The 19,869-nt window shown below is 38.5% G+C and overlaps 2 protein-coding genes across 2 annotated transcripts; one reads left to right on the top strand and one right to left on the bottom strand.

Annotated features, from left to right (window-relative positions):
• Positions 1–68: 68 nt before the first annotated feature.
• On the bottom strand, positions 69–15,578 carry LOC127630179 (sphingosine-1-phosphate phosphatase 2-like). The gene is made up of 5 exons (XM_052107652.1): positions 15,256–15,578; positions 14,118–14,279; positions 9,218–9,397; positions 6,230–6,319; positions 69–3,618 (listed from the first exon to the last, which is right to left on the bottom strand). Exons 1-5 carry the CDS (start codon positions 15,568–15,570, stop codon positions 3,049–3,051), a joined length of 1,317 nt encoding a protein of 438 aa, XP_051963612.1. The 5' UTR covers positions 15,571–15,578; the 3' UTR covers positions 69–3,048.
• Positions 15,579–18,433: 2,855 nt separating this feature from the next.
• LOC127630274 (RING finger protein 223-like) lies at positions 18,434–19,548 on the top strand. The gene has a single exon (XM_052107771.1). It carries the CDS (start codon positions 18,524–18,526, stop codon positions 19,286–19,288), a length of 765 nt encoding a protein of 254 aa, XP_051963731.1. The 5' UTR covers positions 18,434–18,523; the 3' UTR covers positions 19,289–19,548.
• The last annotated feature ends 321 nt before the right edge of the window (positions 19,549–19,869 follow it).

The following is a 19,869-nucleotide window of genomic DNA, read 5'->3' on the forward strand; positions in this document are numbered from 1 at the left end:
TATTGATATTGATATACTGATATAATCATAATAATATAAAATACACATCTCTATGTTATGTACTTTTATGTATATTTATGGGGTATGTAAACATCAGTATACATGTTGGCAATTAAGAAAACAAATATTTTAGATCAAATACTTCAAGTAAATTCCAGAAGTTGTTCAAAAGGTGTTCGCAATTGTGTCAAAAAGCCTTTTTCCTTTTTGTGTGAATTGGGAAAGTTAACAAGCTGACAATTTAGCAAGCAAACCTTGAGGAACTTCTGTCGATTATAAAAGGTCAACAAACTCTTCGTCCATTTTGCGAACTTTTGAAAAACGTCATAAACTTTCAATCCAAATTCCACTGTGTCACAAACTAATTTGTAAGCACGTGAACGTTTTCTTGCTAGAAAATTGCAAGAAACTTCTGAGTGCGCAGTAGAAACTTTCACGTACGAGTAAGCACGATAAACTTTCCCGTGCGCACACTCAGAAGTTTCTAGCAATTTTCTAATTTGCACGTAGAAGTTTCTAGAGCATGCTCAGAAGTTTCTAGCAATTTTCTAATTCGCACGTAGAAGTTTCTAGAGCATGCTCAGAAGTTTCTAGCAATTTTCTAATTTGCACGTAGAAGTTTCTAGCAATTTTCTCATTTGCACGTTAAAGTTTCTAGAGCACGCTCAGAAGTTTCTAGCAATTTTCTTGTTCACATGTGAAAGTCGCTAGTGCGTACTCAGAAATATCTAACCAATTCTTTCGTTCGCATGTGAAAGTTTCTTGTGCGCGTGCAGAAATCTCTGGATTTTCCCATCGCAAATGTCACTGAAAGGGCTCTGCAATTTTCTTTTCTGCCATAGCTACAGATTTTATACAGTTTAGAGTGTCATCAATTGTTAGGTGTAGTTTTTGCCTATATTTATTGAATATAATAAGTTATTTAATTACTTTATGCAAACATTACAATTCTGCTTTCCTATGTTTCTGAGGCTTAAACGGTTTAAGCATAAACCAATTTTAAAAAGTCAATTTTTGGCCATTGCCCTGATTTTGTGTTGTATGTAAACACTTTTACCTGTGTTTTTACCAATGCCATGTCGATTTCTGCAATTAGGTATTGCTGCAGCACGGGGATCTCCAAACGGGTGCGGAAAGTCCGAAAGTGAGTGGGGTTACTCCAGAAGGGGGTTCGGCCCACTCCAAAAAGTTCATGGTAAGGGGCTCTGTAAGTTTTTGCTGGCGGTTTGGAGCTCCCGCCCTTTTTTGGATCTCAGCCTGCAGCTATATTCTGCCCGATTGCTGACTTCCTAGTATCCTTATGGTTAGGGACCAAAGACTCCCTACTATGGTAAGGGGTGGGCTTTCAGGATAGGGACCAATCAAGTAGCGGGGCGTAAGAATCTAGCGGGGGTCAGATTTAAGCACAACAAAGTGTTCAAAACCTCAAAAGCAGAGAATATAATGACTATGTCAAATTTCACGGAAACATGATTTTATCCCTTTGTTGGATTTTATAAATAAGCAGATTTTTGATAGTTTTGTTTTGGTGTGCATGTAAACATGCAAGTCATTTGCAGAGTATATTTTAGGCTGTGCTACCTGTTAAACAGAGGGGCCTGGTTCTAACCAGGTATACTGATTAAACAAGACAAAATCAGTGAATGGGTGGAGATGACAGATGTGAGAAAGAGTCTGTTTGAACAGGTTATCAGACATGTCAGGGCAAGAGAGACTAGCTGCACCTGATTTCAATTAGATATACACCACCAGACAAACATTTGGACACACTTTACTGAATTTGAGTTTCTCAGGATCTTAAAACCCTTTTGATCTGAAAGGCTTATGCATAAATGTTACATGTTACAAAGCATACACGTGAACTCCTTTAATACTTTTAACCTCATGAAGTTGGTTGAGAGAATAAAGCTGGAATTTAGACAAAGGGTTGTAATTTTGAAAGAAGATAGTTTAGATTTGTTTAACATTTTTGGTCACTACATGTCTTTGGTGTTAGAGCGTGTTTGGTTGTATTCATGTATGTTTATGTGAGAAAGTTATTAGAGACTATTATAATCAGTCTTTAATTTTTGTGTATGAAAGGATCGTCTGTGTGTACACTGTATGTGTGAGAGTTTGTGGGTACATGAGAGGCAAGTTTGCGGTTTTTGTAGTGTTTGTAGATATTGAGGAGTCATAAAAAGACTGTTAAACCCTTTCAAGCCCAGTACTACAAACAGTCTTTACCAAATCAACATTGTAAAACTTTAAAACAAACAGTTGGAGAAGACATTTTTCTCAAGGGTGATTTTTACTGTTAATTCATTCCTTTCACAGTGTCTAGTGGGCTCATAAACACATGTTATGAACCTTGTGCCGAGCAGCTCAAAGTACAAAATCTGCTTTTTAGTAGATTGAAATAAATATAAAGTTTGAATCGCATGGTAAGAAACAAATATACTATAATAAAATATAACAAAAGAAGGCAGTTGTAGCACTTAGGAATAGAGGTATTGGGTAGCTCAGAGAGTATTGGCGCTGACTACCAGCCTGCGGTCGCGAGTTCGAATCCAGGGCGTGCTGAGTGACTACAGCCAGATCTCCTAAGCAACCTAAGAGGGTAGAGTCACATGGGGTAACCTCCTCGTGGTAGCGATTAGTGGTTCTCACTCAGTGGGGCGTGTGGTAAGTTGTGCACTTGAAGAGTTTGAAGAGAGAAACAAATTTAAGACTTAGGCTCAGGAACGACACCGTTTTTTTTGTTTGTTTTTTTCACCTTGCGGTTCAGGGCTTCCGTAATAATTGGTGACAACATGGAAAATCAATTTTCCAAATGAAAAATTTTGAATGCAATTTTCAATATGATTTCAAAACTTACTACAGTACTAGATTTAACAAATCCTGCTGGAGTGGAATTCCCCCGAGTATCATGTTTGTTAAGACTGATTTCTGTCTCAAAACTTACTACAGTACTAGATTTAACAAATCCTGCTCAATGCTCCTAAAGTTTATGGAGTGGAATTCCCCCGAGTATCATGTTTGTTAACACCGATTTCTGTCTCAGTAAAACTACACAGAAATCCCATTTCCCAAATCCCACAGTCCCATCATTACAAACACTCGGTTCACAATGATACTATTGACCAGTCCGATGGCTGTGTACGTGCAAAACTTGTAAGGCACTTCGATCTCTTTCCTCCGGCGAGCTTCTGTGTCACTCACAGACGCTCCGTAAACCCAGCAGAACACCCGCAGGCTCACCCATCGCACTGTCTGTCGGGTCAGTACCAGAAATCCCACCCCAACCAGGAACCGTGCAACAAAGAGCCTGAAGGCAACAAGGGTCAGAGGTGGCAGGTTTACTGGAAGGGGCCCAGATAGATTGAAGGTCAGGCCCAATCTCTCATTCACCCAGTAACCGACTGAGCTGCCTGCCGAAGATCCTAAAATAATGGTGGTGTCCCCCCGTGTGGTGCTGTAATGGTCCAACTTCGGGTATTTGTAACACAGGAAGAGGGGCAGTACCAATGCCACTGCAGGAGAGAACGGGCTGTGCAACTGCAAGTAGTCAAAGGTTCCCCAATAAGGGTACGATACAGCCATGATGAAGGCTGAAATTAGAGTTCCACAGATGACATCCTGGCAGGAGGAAACATAAATGACAGATTTTCAGTGACGTTTGCTTTCATTTGCATTGAACTATGAAATGCAATATTCCAATACTGTGCTGCAATAGCTCAACATGAATTATGTGTACTCATACAGTCAGCTCAATTAGTTTTACAGTATGATTGCATCATAATGAAATATGGGAATGTATGTTCTGGGTGGTTGCTAGCGTGGTGTTGTTATGCAGTTGCAAAGTGGTTGCTAGTGTGTTATGGGTGGGTACAGGCTACTGCTATGCAATTGCTTTGCAGTGAAGTTGTTACTAAGCGGTTGCAAGAGTATTCTGGGTGGTTGCCACTGTGTTTTGCCATGCGGTTATTTAGATTTACGTTGTTAGGGTGGTTGCCATCATGCAATACAGTTTCTAAATGGTTGCTAGGGTATTCTGGGCTGATTGCTTAGCGGTTGCTAGGGTGTTCTGGGTGGTTGCCATGTTGTTTTGCCAAGTAGTTCTTTTGCTATTGGGTTTCTTGTGGGTGGTTTCCAGGTTGTTTTTCTAGGTGGTTATTATGCAGTTGCTAGGGTGTTTTGGGGAGGTTGTCAGGGTGTTGCTATGCAATGCAGTAGTGGCTAGGGTATTCTGGGTGGTTGCAGTTGCTAAATGGTTACTATGATGTTCAGAGTGGTTGCCAGGGTTTTGCACTGCTGTTGCTAGTGTGTTCTGGGTGGTTGCCAGGGTGTTGCCAAGTGGTAGCCCCTATTTATATGATATTATATTGTCTAGATATAACTTAGGTCTCTCCTTTAATGTAAGTCTATATGTTCATGTTCAGTGATTTTTACCCATTATATAATTTCCTAGCCTAATATGCTAATTCTTAATGTTTAGAAAAGAAAAAGCACAACTTTATGCATGATTTTAGTTATTAATAATGTACGTTGCGGGATGAGTTATACATCCAAGTTTAATACTTTGACTTAGAGGTTTATTCAGATTAGTTATAGACAATATACAGTTAAAGTCTACATACATTGGACATCTACTTTTACAATAACAATTATTTACAGACAGATTGATTTCAATTGACTATATCACAATTCCAGTGGGTCAGAACTTTACATACACTTGAGTTAACTGTGCCTTTAAGCAGCATGGAAAATTCCAGAAAATGATGTCAAGTCTTTAAGCAATTAGCCAAATAGCTACTGATAGGCTAATTGGTTGTGTACCTGTGGATGTATGTTAAGGTCTACCTTCAAACTCAGTGCCTTTTTGCTTGACATGGAAATAAAAAGAAATCATCCAAGACCTCAGAAAAAAAAAGAATTGTGGACCTCCACAAGTCTGGTTCATCCTTGGGAGCAATTTCCAAATGTCTGAAGGTACCACGTTCATCTGTACAAACAATAGTACACAAGTATAAACACCATGGGACCAAGCAGCCATCATACCGCTCAGGAAGGAGACGCATTCGGTCTCCTAGAGATGAATGTAGTTTGGTGCAAAAAAGCACAAATTAATCCCGGAACAACAGCAAAGAACCATGTGAAGATGCTGGAGGAAACAGTTAGACAAGTATCTATATCCACAGTAAAATGAGTCCTATATCGACATAACCTGAAAGGCTGCTCAGCAAGGAAGAAGCCACTGCTCCAAAACCACCATAAAAAAAGACAGACTACAGTTTGTAAGTGCACATGGGGACAAAGATCTTACTTTTTGGAGAAATGTCCTCTGGTCTGATTACATTTTTTTTATTGTTTGGCCATAATGACCATCGTTAGGTTTGGAGGCTTGCAAGCCGAAGAACACCATCCCAAACGTGAAGCATGGGGGTGGCAGCATCATGTTGTGGGGGTGCTTTGCTGCAGGAGGGACTGGTGCACTTCACAAAATAGATGGCATCAAGAGGAATGAAAATGATGTGGATATATTGAAGCAACATCTCAAGTCATCAGCCATGAAGTTAAAGCTTGGTGGCAAATGGGTCTTCCAATTGGACAATGACCACAGCATTCCTCAAAAGTTGTGGCAAAATGGCTCCAGGACAACAAAGTCAAGGTATTGGAGTGGCCATCACAAAGCCCTGATCTCAATACAACAGAAAGCGTGTGCGAGCAACCTGACTCAGTTACACCAGTTCTGTCTGGAGGAATGGGACAACATTCCAGTTTAACTTGACCCAAGTTAAACAATTTAAAGGCAATGCTACCAAATACTAACAAAGTGTATGTAAACTTCTGACCCACTGGGAATGTGATGAAAGAAATAAAAGCTGAAATAAATCATTCTCTCAACCATTATTCTGACTTTTCACATACTTAAAATAAAGAAGTGATCCTAACTGATCTAAAACAGGGAATGTTTTCTATGACTAAATGTCAAGAATAGTGAAAAAATGAGTTGAAATGTATTTGGCTAAGGTGTATGTAAAATTCTGACTTCAACTGTATGTGCCTTATCCGGAGCCACTAAAAATATACTGCATTAAAGGAACTAGAGGTAAAATATATGGAGATCAGCCAGGCTTATAAATGTTTAATCTCAAATGCAAAAGTGCATGTCACTTTAAAAGCGTCTCGTTCTCTCTGTTTGACATGTCTACACATACAAATTTCACAGACACACTTCCAGACTTACCAGAGCAGAGTGCATGCCGGTATAAAGACGACTCAGACACACCAGCGTAGACAGAATCACGGCCACAATCAATCCCAGTTCAAAGTGGAACTAATGGGAACACACATAGAAAAACACCCTTTAAAGGAAAATCCTGTCTTCATTTATTAATATCGATCCAGACCTGCATAACTTTTTTCCGTAGAACTTAAACAGGATTACGTATTTAAAATACAAAATATAAGTAACTGTATTCCACTACAGTTACAATTTAAATCATTGGTAAAAAACACTTTCTAATGATGCGTTACATTCATACGAGCAGACAGAGAAGTACATTTGAAGTAAGTTTAGAGCAGAAGAAATAGAAATAAACCTTGAGTAAATTGTTAGCTTTACGCTAAGCTAAAATGCTATTTCTAGCCATTTTACATGCACATGTTACCAGACATGATCATATTGTTTTATCAAGAAAATTCATGTTGGATCATAATTTCTTTTTTCTTTGATATCAGGGCAAACATTGTATTCTTAATACAATTCCATATTTATTGTAAATGGTAAATGGTCTGCCCTTATATAGCACCCTTTTAACCTTAGCAGTATTCAATGTGCTATACACTGCGTCTCATTCACCCACTCACACACCAATGACGGCAGAGCTGCCATGTAAGGTGCTAGCCTGCCATTGGGAGCAACTTGGGGTTCAGTGTCTTGCCCAAGGACACTTTGGCATGTGGAGTCATGTGGGCCGGGAATCGAACAACCAACCCTACGATTAGTGGACAACCCACTCTACCACCTGAGCAATAGTCACCCCAAAATTGTAATATTGGTTTTCAAACTACATGAAGGCGAGTACATTTTTGGGTGAACTATTCCTTAAAAACACCGTGATGCATGAAAGATACACTGTTATCCACCCAAACCTTCCCTCATGCAAATATCTTTCTTCCAGCTGAAAATTAATTTCAAAGTCTTTCATTTATCAAAACATCCTCTCATCCATCTTTTCACGTCTGGCAGCTTGACGTATAGCCGTTCTTCCAACATGTCTTTCTCTCCTCCCTGGCATGCTCCTCTTTTTCCCCTGACATGTGCTCTTCCATCTGGTTTTATTCAGGACTCTGTTAATCACTGAAGAGTCACTGGAAGAGTCTTTATGTATTCATGAAGGTGCCCCGTCCCCTCTTTTCTATCTTTTCCTTTCCGTCTCCCCGTCTGTCCACATTTCCCTCTCCTCCCTCTCTTTCTTCCTGTCAACTGGGGGTCTTTCACATGAAGTAAATGAAGAACGTTTCCTGAATGGGCTCAATGATTCTGGCACAGTAGAGCTCATGTATAATTGACTAGAATTACTTTATTTCACTCTTTAGAAATCACACGCATGGGCTGTCTGGTCCTCCTTTACGCACAAAGAATCTCTGTCTTTACAAAACAGTTCATCTTTATGGAGATCAGAATGAATTTTGTGGGGCTGTTTGAAAGAAAATCTACAGGAATCATGTTGATGATCAAGAGAAGGAATGCAAATTTATAATCCACTTGTAAAGTTGTATAATGCTTTTTATATCTGTGCTACTGTGTGATCTGTACTAAATCTCAGAATATATTATGGAAGGAGCACAGATGGATGTTCATGGAAGTACAGTATATGATTGACCTGGAGATAACATCAAAGCAATATATCTTTGTAAAGAAGGTTTAGCCTATTTCTAAGATTTACGCAGTTCAATTTATTACAAAATGTCATAAATGTTTTAGCAAAATTAATAAAACCTAAAATATTGTTTAACATTTCTCAATTCAATTTAATGGAAAATGAAATTCGTAATTCTTAAATGTATTTTAGATTTCTTTTTTTGAGTGTATGTGTAATGCGGTATATCATAAGTCTTTTGAAATGATAAACGCGGCAGTTCGATTATGTGGGATGGAGAGTGAGGCTTACGTCCAATAATTGACTGCGTTTACATGGACACCAGAAACTGGGTTATTGTGAGAAAGCAGTGTTCCGGTTTCCATGAACTGTATAAGCGGTGTACCCTTTACTCCCGTCAGGGCTGGACTGGTAATCTGGCATACTGGAAATTTTCCCGGTGGGCCGACGCACTTTGGGGACGATTAGGGGTGGATTGGCCATCGGGAGAACCGAGCGGCCCGGCTGCGAAACATGCCAAATGGGCCGCGATAAGCTAAAACAGCCGCCGCGTTATGCAGAACGGACCACAAAACGGCCGCGATATGCAGAAAAGGACAGCAAACCCCCCGGTTTGGATTTGCGCTATGTCAAGCTGTGTTTTGAAAGCAAGAACGCGGCCTCATGTTGTAATGTTTGCTGTCGGTAAGTGGTTTGTTCTCTGTCTGTATAAGCTGCACGTTGCCTATACAGCTGGAGTTTCGCTTACTGCCCCCTGGAGAAAGTATGTGGCACTTCAAGCTTAAATTGCTCAGAAATATTCCTTCTTTCTGTCCAGGGACATGATTTATTGCGTTTAAAAAAATTTTGTTATGTATTATTTTTAGATAATTAATCGCACTGAATGAATGCGTTAATTCACCAGCCCTAGTAGTGAAATTTATATGCATTTCAAGCAAGTATTAGTGTGGGCGTGGCCTGAGATTTTCTGTTAATAATGACCTACATTTTTTTAATGAGCTGCGTAAAGATGACTCTTAAAAATGTCTCCTTTTGTGTTAGACAGAAAAACTGAGCATACAGGTTTGGAACACATGAGGGTGAATAAATAATGACAGAAATTTTCTTTTTGGGTTAAAATACTCCTATACTGTACTTTTAAGGTCATTGATCCATAAAGCATGATTTATAAGCTGATGGATGGAACCATTTATAATTGACATTGATTGACAGTCATTTACACAGAGTTCATTCTACTGTCACACAGCACATATATGGGTAGGCCCCGCCTCCATATATGCCCCGCCTCCAGCATGTGATGCAAAAACCCACATTCAAAACTTTACATATTGTTTGTGTGCATGTCTGACCTTCACTCTCTCCTGAGCACTGAAAAGCAGTGTAAATGAGATGGCTGTTACTGCCATGGCATGCGTGGATGGCAATCCGTACTCTGCATCCACGCGCGTCTCCAATTTGACCACAGGGGGAGCTGAAGGACGAGGCAGCTTTAAAATATCCTTCATGACCTGCCCAATATACATCACCACCTGCAGAGAGAGAGAGAGAAAATATATGTTAAAAAGTACTGTGGTGATACCATAGCACAGTAATATTATCAGATGGTAATCCCATGGTACTTTCTGAAACTTTTTTTAAATAAGTGATTTGACCATACAGCCGTATTTAGATGACCGTTTCAAGTTTAGTCATTTCAAGTTGGATAAATATGAATTAACTTTGAATCTAATTCAAAAATACAGTTCACTGAACGTTCAAACGAATGAATAAATTCTCTTCAAATTAAATTTGTTGCATTATAAATAGCTGAGTTGATCCCACATATGAACAGAACAAATATAATGCCTCTGTTCTGTTGCTATGGAAACTGTATGTGCTCTTGCGGAAATTAAAAGCATTAAATGAATATTCCAGATTCAACTTAACCCTTGCGTCTCTATATAAAAAAAATAAAAGTTACTCAGAGGTCGTTTGAGGACAAAAATGTTCATGTAAAAAAACTGCCATAATATTATATACAGTGCATCCGGAAAGTATTCACAACGCTTCACTTTTTCCACCTTTTGTTATGTTACCTTCTTATTCCAAAATGGATTAAATTCATTATTTTCCTCAAAATTCTACAAACAATACCCCATAATGACAACGTGAAAGAAGTTTGTTTGAAATCTTTGCAAATTTATTAAAAAAAAAAATCACATGTACATAAGTATTCACAGCCTTTGCTATGACACTCAAAATTAAGCTCAGGTGCATCCTGTTTCCACTGATCATCCTTGAGATGTTTCTACAACTTGATTGGAGTCCACCTGTGGTAAATTCAGTTGATTGGACATGATTTGGAAAGGCACACACCTGTCTATATAAGGTCCCACAGTTAACAGTGCATGTCAGAGCACAAACCAAGCCATGAAGTCCAAAGAATTGTCTGTAGACCACTGAGACAGGATTGTATCGAGCCACAGATCTGGGGAAGGGTACAGAAACATTTCTGCAACATTGAAGGTCCCAATGAGCACAGTGACCTCCATTATCCATAAATGGAAGTTTGGAACCACTAGAACTCTTCCTAGAGCCGGCCGCCAAACTGATCGACCGGGGGAGAAGGGCCTTAGTCAGGGAGGTGACCAAGGACCCGATGGTCACTCTGACAGAGCTCCAGCATTTCTCTGTGGAGAGAGGAGAACCTTCCAGAAGAACAACAATCTCTGCAGCACTCCACCAATCAGGCCTGTATGGTAGAGTGGCCAGACGGAAGCCACTCCTCAGTAAAAGGCACATGACTGCCTGACAGGAGTTTGCCAAAAGGCACCTGAAGGACACCCAGACCATGAGAAACACAATTCTCTGGTCTGATGAAACAGATTGAACTCTTTGGCCTGAAAGGCAAGTGCCATGTCTGGAGGAAACCAGGCACCGCTCATCACCTGGCCAATACCATCATTACAGTGATGCATGGTGGTGGCAGCATCATGCTGTGGGGATGTTTTTCAGCGGGAGGAACTGGAAGACTAGTCAGGACCGAGGGAAAGATGAATGCAGCAATGCACAGAGACATCCTTGATGAAAACCTGCTCCAGAGCGCTCTGGACCTCAGACTGGGGTGAAGGTTCATCTTCCAACAGGACAACAACCCTAAGCACACAGCCAAGATAACAAAGGAGTGGCTATGGGACCACTCTGTGAATGTTCTTGAGTGGCCCAGCCAGATCCCAGACTTTAACCCGATTGAACATCTCTGGAGAGATCTGTAAATGGCTGTGCATCGATGCTCCCCATCCAACCTGATGGAGCTTGAGAGGTCCTGCAAAGAAGAATGGGAGAAACTGCCCAAAAATAGGAGTGCCAAGCTTGTAGCATCATCCACAAAAAACTTGAGGCTGTATTTGGTGCCAAAGGTGCTTCAACAAAGTATTGAGCATAGGCTGTGAATACTTATGCACAGGTGATTTTTTTTTTTTCGTTTTTTATTTTTAATAAATTTGCAAAGATTTAAAACAAACTTCTTTCACATTGTCATTATGGGGTATTGTTTGCAGAATTTTGAGGAAAATAATGAATTTAATCAATTTTGGAATAAGGCTGTAACATAACAAAATGTGGGAAAAGTGAAGCGCTATGAATAATTTCCAGATGCATTGTATTCATATTGTCTTCCACTTTCAAGGAGTTTTTTTTAACCAACATCAGTCCTGATCATAACTACCAAATATTCATTCATTTTGAGGATTTTAACCCTTTAAATGACAGTTTGTTTATATAATGGCACTGTTTTTTTATGAAAAGGTTTTATAAATCCCTTAGCATTTAGTATGTGACTAAATGCTAAGGGATATTTTTTTTTGTTGTTGGTTTATCACAGTCTGGGATATATCAAAGATTAGCAACAACATTGATTTTGATGCATTATTATTTTTTGTGCTGTCAGATAAAAAAAAAATATCCTCTCACTCAGATCCCTCAAAAAACTGCCATAAAAATATTAAATATTAATATTATTTTCTACTTTCACTGACAGATTTTTTTAACCAACATCAGTCCTGATCATAACTACCAAATATTCATTCATTTTGAGGATTTTAACCCTTTAAATGCCAGTTTATTATACATAATGCCACTGTTGTTTTACGCACACACACACAATTTTAGCTGCATCATTTATTAAATTGGCCTGCAGTGATACAAAATACAGCAAACAGAAAATAGGAAAAAAGCATGTATTTGTCATCTGGTGGAAAATATAAATAAAATTACATTTTAAAGCCAGGGCTCCTTAATGAAAGCATAATATCATATAATTCATGATTTTATGCTTTAATGGCACTGGGATCAAATATTGCCGTTTTAATGGGTTTCAACTGGGACATTTTTGTCCTCTAGGTCCTGAGTGTAACCATTTTGTATAATCAGTGTATTATAGAAGTATTTTAGGAACCGAGTTTGAAATATCAAAATTCCCCCATAAATACACACCTTCGGCAAAATGTATGCCATTGGCATTAACTCTGCCAAAATGATCGGAAAAACAAAAATAAAAAAGACAAAAATGTCCCAAAGGTCGAAACAGATTAAGCTCAATCAACAGCATTTTTGGCATAATGTTGATAATCACAAAATTATATTTTGAATTATCCCTCCTTTTCTTTAAAAAAGCAAAAATCTGGGTTACAGTGAGGCACTTACAATGGAAGTGAATGGAGCCAATCCGTAAACGTTAAAAAACTCACGGTTTCAAAAGTTTAGCCACATATGCATGTAAAAATTATTTTAGTATGATAAAATCAGTAACTAGTAGTGTTGAGTTCGAGTCCACCTTAGTCGAGTCCGAGTCTTTAAACAATAGACCGAGTCCATAGCAGGCCGAGTCGAGTCTGAATGAATCTGTTCAAGAATCTGAATTACAATTGTAACCATAAACTCAACATCAATATTTAAAGCTTATTTTAAACTTCACAACTATGAAAAAGAGTGTGAATATAAATGTAAACTGTGGCATTACATATATATATATTTTAAGATTAGTTTCCTGCTTAACAGACTTCAAAATGGTTTCAGAATGAAAGTATATGCTTTATGTGCCTTGTTTAGTTTCTATTAAATTGGATACATACACATCTTTATGTTTTTGTCATGAGTTGAATTATTTTTTTGTGGTAATCAACATTATCCCACAAATGCTTTTGATTGAGTTAAACTTGTATTGAACCCGGAATATTCCTTTCACCATACGAAGAGCTAAAATGCAAACGCAGAGGAGGGAAATGAGCAAGAGACAGCGATTAAAGTAGAAAGTTAGTGTTATAATGGATGCCATGTTTTATAGCTTCTCATTTCCTGCAGGATAAATTATGTTTATCCTTAAAACAATAAACACATTTTGGTATAAAAGTGGCAATTTAGATAAATACTTTGTCAATTGTGACCCATTTGGCTATGCTTTAGGAATCATTAAAGGGAGAGTTCAACCAAAAATGGAAAATCAGTCATTGTTTACTCATCCCTGTGTTGTTATAACGCCATATGACTTTCTTCTTTTTCTTAATACAAAGGGAGAAATTGTGAAGAAAAAAAAATTTGCTCAGTGATGTCATAAATGGCACTGACAAGACAAGTCTTTGGACAAGTGCCAGGTCACAGTGGACTGAGTTAACCGCACGATGTCGAAAAAAGAAAACAAGCAATCGATACAATGTTCTGTCACTCGTCGCTGCTGGTTAGGACAAAATCTATGATAATCATAGAAAATATACCTTTTATCACATGTCGTTGCTGTCAGGTTAGGACACGGTGTGACTGTGGCTGCCCTCCTCTATGTTTCTGTTTGATTTCAGAGTACTCTTAAAAAGTACTAGAAAAATAAGGCTGGACATAGAAATGCATAAATTCTTAAATTACAACTTTTCAGACATGTTTAGTAAGGTCTATTCTCTGTTTTATCGTATGCTTTCATAACAATCATGTTATAATCTCATGGAATAAATTATTTGACTTCTGAATTATACTTTTGTGTCATTTTGAAGCTTGAAGTCACCATAGACTGCCATTGTATGACATCACTAAGAACAAAAACAAAATCCCAATTTCTCCCTTTGTGTTAAGAAAAAGAAAGAAGGTAATATAGGGTTATAACAACACAGGGGTTAGTTAACAATGACTGAATTTTCATTTTTTGGTGAACTAACTATCCCTTTAAGCTTTAGATAGTATCAAGGCATGTGTAAGTGTGTGTGAGATTTCGCTGTCACTCACAGCCCACATGTTGACGAGGCGTCTGCACAGGAACGGGTCGAGGTTCCAGTGAATGCAGGGCAGGCAGCTGATGTAAAAGACTTCATGTCCCAGAGTGGCTGATGACATAAACAGCAAGTACAAAATCCAGTTCTTCACCTCATAATTACACCCAGGATGCTCCTGTTTAGAGAGATTGATGTTCTTGAATAACCTGCTTTACTATATAAAAACAGTTCAAAATCAGAAATAAAATAAGTTCTTCCTTGAAAGCCTGAAGCAAGTGAAGTTGTGATATATATATATATATATATATATATTTTTTTATTTTTTTTTTAAGCTTGGTCGAAAGCATTTTTTGAGGGTTTACAAAGTGCTTACAATATTTCTTCTGTTAAAAACGTGTGTATTACTTTGAGCTGTAAAGTTGTTTAAATCGTCATTTTTACGATCGTTTTAGGGTTTATGCCGGTTACGTCGTCATGACAACGAAGTTATAAAATTGTCTATAACTTTACACAGAATAGTAAGCATTTTTATCACACTAAATCATGTGTGCATGCATATTGTTTATGTCTTGAGGCTACTTGTGAAACGGTGAGTATTTTAACGTTTACAGATTGGCCCCCATTCACTTCCATTGTAAGTGCATCACTGTAACCCAGATTTTTGCCTTTTTTAAAGAACTGGAGGGAGAAGTCAAAATATTTTTTTGTGGTAATCAACATTATGCCACAAATGCTGTCAATTGAGCTTAACTTGTATTAAACCCAGAATATTCCTTTAAGTGTAAAGTTGTGTCATAAAGACATTTGTAACTATTTAAATGCACATTAACTAATATGTTAAGCATTATATAGGAATGTTAGCAAATTTTATCAATTAAAGTTTTTATAAAGTATCATTGGGATTTAAATTAAACATTTATGTTGAAGTGATATGACATGCAAATATCTAAGGTCATATTTGAGACTAATAAGACACACACATGCATTCTGAAAACAGAATCTGACTACATAAACGCTTGATTGTCAACTCCAAACAAACCAGAGAAACGAGAAAATCTTGTCATTTGGTGTTTATGCTCTTTGACGCACTGCATCTGCTTTATGGGAACGACTCTTCGTTGAATTCGCTTGAACTAAAGAGATGTACTTACTCCGACTTTGTTGTCATATTTTGAACTGGTGCATTTATATTTGGAGTTACTGTCCTGTGCGCGTAACGTCCCGTTCGCCACCTGCTGCTCTTTGCGCCGGTGAATCTTCACCAAACCGTCCTCACCGGAACCGTTCGCGTTTACGAGTCCCTTTTGAGTGACATAAGAGCAGGTCTCTTTCGGTACCAGGCCACAAAACCGTTGGAAATCAGCCACCAGATCGGGGCTGTTCAGGTACGAGATGACCCCCCACATGACCGCGCCTAATTTGAGTTGTGGGTCCGCGCGTTTCCGCACGCACACAGGTGTGTACATCTGCAGGTGACAGCGTAAACGCGTGATGTTCGTCGCACTGGCCGGGTGCTGACGTATGGGCTTTTCTCTCTTTTTGATTGGCTGACACATTTACCTATAGGGAACATGGCCTGTCCCAAGTCTAATTTAATACTCGTTTTGTTGAGACTGACTTTACGCACGATTTATGTGTAATATAATAATAATGATTTCAGAATTAACCTATTATTTTAACAAATCCCTCAAACTAAAATAGTAGGGCAAGATGTCCCCCTTAAAAACTATGTTAAAACATATTAAGATATACGTTTAGCATGTAGCCTACAGGATGATAAAGCATCACTCAATATATTATATGGGGAAATATACAAAAACATTTACTAAATTTGTTATCATGGCACCACAATTACAAAAGGGGCCATCTTACCCCTTTACCTGAGGCAAGAAGACCCCCAGGGTAAACTTTTCCCGTGCAGCAGGGGTGATGTTTGAGGGGTCGAGGAGGCCGATTGCACCACCTTTATTGAGCCCCCCTGTACATGGTGTCCCTATGCATTGCATACATTGCATATGTGTTTTGCGCCTCTGCATATAAACTTATAATATCCATCAAAATAAAATGTAACAGGTCACTATTTCCTAAAGACACATAATTAGATTTTAACCTCACACTGTAACGGAATAGGCCTACATCTAATACATGTTGTGTTCAGTTGAACTATCACGATTAAGAGGAGCACAGGCGTTCAATAAATGTGTTAAAATGAGATTTAGTGCCATCTATGGTCAATAGAAAAAGTTAAGGTGCTTTTTTTTTTTAAACTATAAATTAACAACAAATCCGAATACCCATTTGCTACAGTTTTATTTTATTTTTTTTTATAATCAGTGCTCATAAGATTATAAAATGTAATTAACTATCAACCTACACTACAATAAAATTGTATTATTATTATTATTTTTTTTAAATGTAAGCATTTAAATTTCATAAAACATTTCCATCAAATTTAATTGATTAATCTTTAACTAAATAAAATAAACAAAAAAAAAATTATTTTATTGTATTTTTATTTTATTTTTTTATTTTTTTAAGAAACTGAAATGCATAAATCTTAAAACTAAACTGGAAACCATAATAAGTTAGCAAAACTCAAAACATTTGAAGCAATCAATTTGTTAAGCTAATAAACTCCCATGTTTAAGTTATGAGAGCTCATACATTTTGATGGCACTTAACTTTATAACTCTTTGGCTGAACTTAAAATGACCTTGTAAGCTCAATTTAAATACTACAAATATAGCTAGTAGCTAAAATTAGCTAGCATAGTGAATGCTAGCATGCTATTCACATGCTAACTGATAATACTATGCTTTGATAAATTGCTCTAGGAGTAAAGCAATGTAAAACTATCTTAAATTGTATCTGTCCTCAACCTACGCTCAAGCTCCAATATTCACCGTTATGATAATCCCCAAATGCTTTAAGATAACAGAAACATAGCAAAACATTAAACACTAACAAGTCTCCGCCTTTACATTCATCTTGCACAAAGACACATTATTCAGTTAAATTTAAGTTCCTGTAAATTTAAAGAGACTGGTTCATTTAACTCAAAAAATTTAACAATTCAAGTTACTTAAAAGGTGTCAGTTTTGTAAACTCAAAATAAAGAGAAAGTTCTAAATACTCATAAAGGTTACATTTGAACATATTTGTATGATACCATTTTTACCTACTCAAAACAATTAATTATTTTGAGCATCTGGATGTATAGTGTACACTGATGTAATGAAGTTATTCACTTATGGACATTGATTCCATATAATAAACCATTATCTTCACACTTCTCCACAATGGGAACCTCCAAAAAATATCCACGTGACAGAAACTTCTCTAAATTCCAACATAACAGAACATCAAACAAGTCTCCTACTTATTTCATTTTGTGTAGAAATACATTAAAATAACACTTCATTTCAAAATGTGCAATTGCCAAACCAGTCTCATGCAAAGCATGCTGGGAAATGTTAATCCCCTTTCCCATTTCAGACATATTTTGATGCAACAAATCTTTTTCACATAGTCCCAACACAACTGGATTGAGTAAACATGTCATGGATTGTACTCAATGAAAGTTGAGACCAAATGCTAAAGAACTGTTTTGGATTAACTCAATTTAATTAAGTAAATTGAGAAAGCAGTAAAAATCATGTTGAGTGAACATAAACCGTTAGAAGTCCGAATCAATTTGATCACTTCATATCAATGTAATCATATCATTTTTTTATGACTGTTTTGCATTTTAATTGGACTTTACACAATATAATTAGGCCTATTTTTGCATCTCAAACATACATTTATTAAGTTGATTTTAAGTGTAGGCCTACTGCTTTAGTATCTATACTAAATACTAATAGGCCTATAGGCCTATTCAATAGAGCTGCTTTCCGTTTTTTCCGTAGGCTTGTTTTTTTTTTTTTTTTGTGTGTTGTACGGAAATAATAATAATAATAATAAAAAGATAGTTTATCATTTAGCAGACATATTTACTTAGGGGCTTGATCATTCTGTGAACGAACTTGAACGGATTCACACCTTGCGTTTCTGGGATATCTATATGACATCAACGGATATATTTTTATGTTAGCAAATATAAATGTATTTGACAGGTTCGAGCAGCACAAAAAGAGTTAAATCTGCTGACGTAAACCGGCGCGTGTGGTTTGACCCGTACACGTGTCTGACGCTTTGTTTTAGCCGCGCAGATGATGACGCTGCCCGCGGTGTGTTTCCCGCGATTCTTTCCTGGCAACAAAACGGCTGGTAAGCCTTTCGGTTCTGAATGAGGGCAAACTCGCTCCTCAGTCGGTTGAAATCGCAAGCCTTTCACTGAGAGGATAACGAGAAGAAAAGGCGGCTCGTCATCCCGCCGCGTGACTGACGCGCGCTCATTGTGTTGGCGTTGAGGATGGCATGGCATCGGCGGAAATAGCAGGTAACGGGCCGGAGCCGCCCGGTCTTCCGCCGGCGTTTCCGTACGACGAGTTCGAGTGTAAAATCTGCTACAACTATTTCGACCTCGACCGTCGGGCGCCCAAAATCTTGGAGTGCCTGCATACCTTCTGCGAGGAGTGCCTGCACGCGCTGCACTTGCGAGAAGAGCGACCGTTGCGCATCAGCTGCCCCGTGTGCCGCCACCGGACGCCCGTGCCGGACTTTCGGATACAGAACCTGCCCAACAACACCAAGGCCACGGAGGACTTTCCTCTTTATATAGACTCGGATCCTTTGCCTCAAGATGCGCTGCCGCCCCATACGCCGCCGCTGCACCCCGCGCTCGTGGCGCTCAGGCGCGAGACGGACGCGTCCAGTGCGTCCGCCGCGGGTCACGCGACACCGTCCACCACGACGCTGTCCACCGCGACCACGCTGTCCCAGGAATCGGTCTCGCGCTACGATAGCTGCCACGACTGCAGGCGGCTCGCGCTGACCGCCGGATGCGTGTTTGTCATCTTCTCGTTCCTGTCCATGCTCGTGCTGCTCTTCGTGGGACTCATATTCGTGCACAGCCACGGCGGGCCGCCCTCGCCCGCGGGACCCCTCTGCCTGTCATTGGCGAGCATCCTCGCCATGGTCTCCGTGGCGGTTACGTGGCTTCTCTGCTGGCTCAAATACAGCTCGGAGCACGAGACGGGCCGCTCCTCGGCCACTAATAATGCGAGCAGGAGAAACGCGTGACAGATTATTATTATTATTATTATTAGGCTATTATAATATGTCCAAAACCAATATGCAGATAGCAGGGTGTCAATTTTAATGCAATTAGGCGTTATAAAATGGGGTCCTAGAGAGATAAAGTCGGAAAAAATTATTGTATTTAGCATTCTTTTATAATTAAACACAAACGTTTTCATACCAAAAATAATATCAGCATAATAGTTTAAAGCTTCAGAAGTTCTTAATAGAGATTTCCCCCTTTAAAGACATCATGCACTTAAACAGGCGGACTATAGCATCTTGTGTGCTCCTTCAATGGAAACAAAGAAATCTGATTTGTGTAAAGTAGGTTAGTGAACATGGATAAAGTCATAAATTTGATTAGTGACCTAGAAATATAGGGCAGAATATTATACAATTTCCTCTCAATTTAACATCATAACTTGTCTTTGTTGTCTTGTTATTACATGTTTAAAATCACAAAACTTTCTGTTTATTTCCAGGTTTCACAGGATGCACATTTTCAATATGATCTCAGACTTTTGGACCCCGGACCCCACTGTATTAAGCTTAATCACTGGCATTTTGTAGCAGAATGTTAA

The sequence above is a fragment of the Xyrauchen texanus genome, chromosome 36 (assembly GCF_025860055.1).
Source record: "Xyrauchen texanus isolate HMW12.3.18 chromosome 36, RBS_HiC_50CHRs, whole genome shotgun sequence".
Classification (NCBI taxonomy): Eukaryota; Metazoa; Chordata; class Actinopteri; order Cypriniformes; family Catostomidae; genus Xyrauchen; species Xyrauchen texanus.

Excerpts from the sequence above, each read along its gene's own strand:
- LOC127630179 (XM_052107652.1), bottom strand. The coding sequence starts at position 15,570 with ATGTACACACCTGTGTGCGTGCGGAAACGCGCGGACCCACAACTCAAA. Across the intron at positions 9,398-14,117 it reads GCCTCGTCAACATGTGGGCT|GTGGTGATGTATATTGGGCA; the intron begins GTGAGTGACAGC and ends CTCTCTCTGCAG. Across the intron at positions 3,619-6,229 it reads CCGGCATGCACTCTGCTCTG|GATGTCATCTGTGGAACTCT; the intron begins GTAAGTCTGGAA and ends TCCTCCTGCCAG.
- LOC127630274 (XM_052107771.1), top strand. The coding sequence starts at position 18,524 with ATGGCATCGGCGGAAATAGCAGGTAACGGGCCGGAGCCGCCCGGTCTT.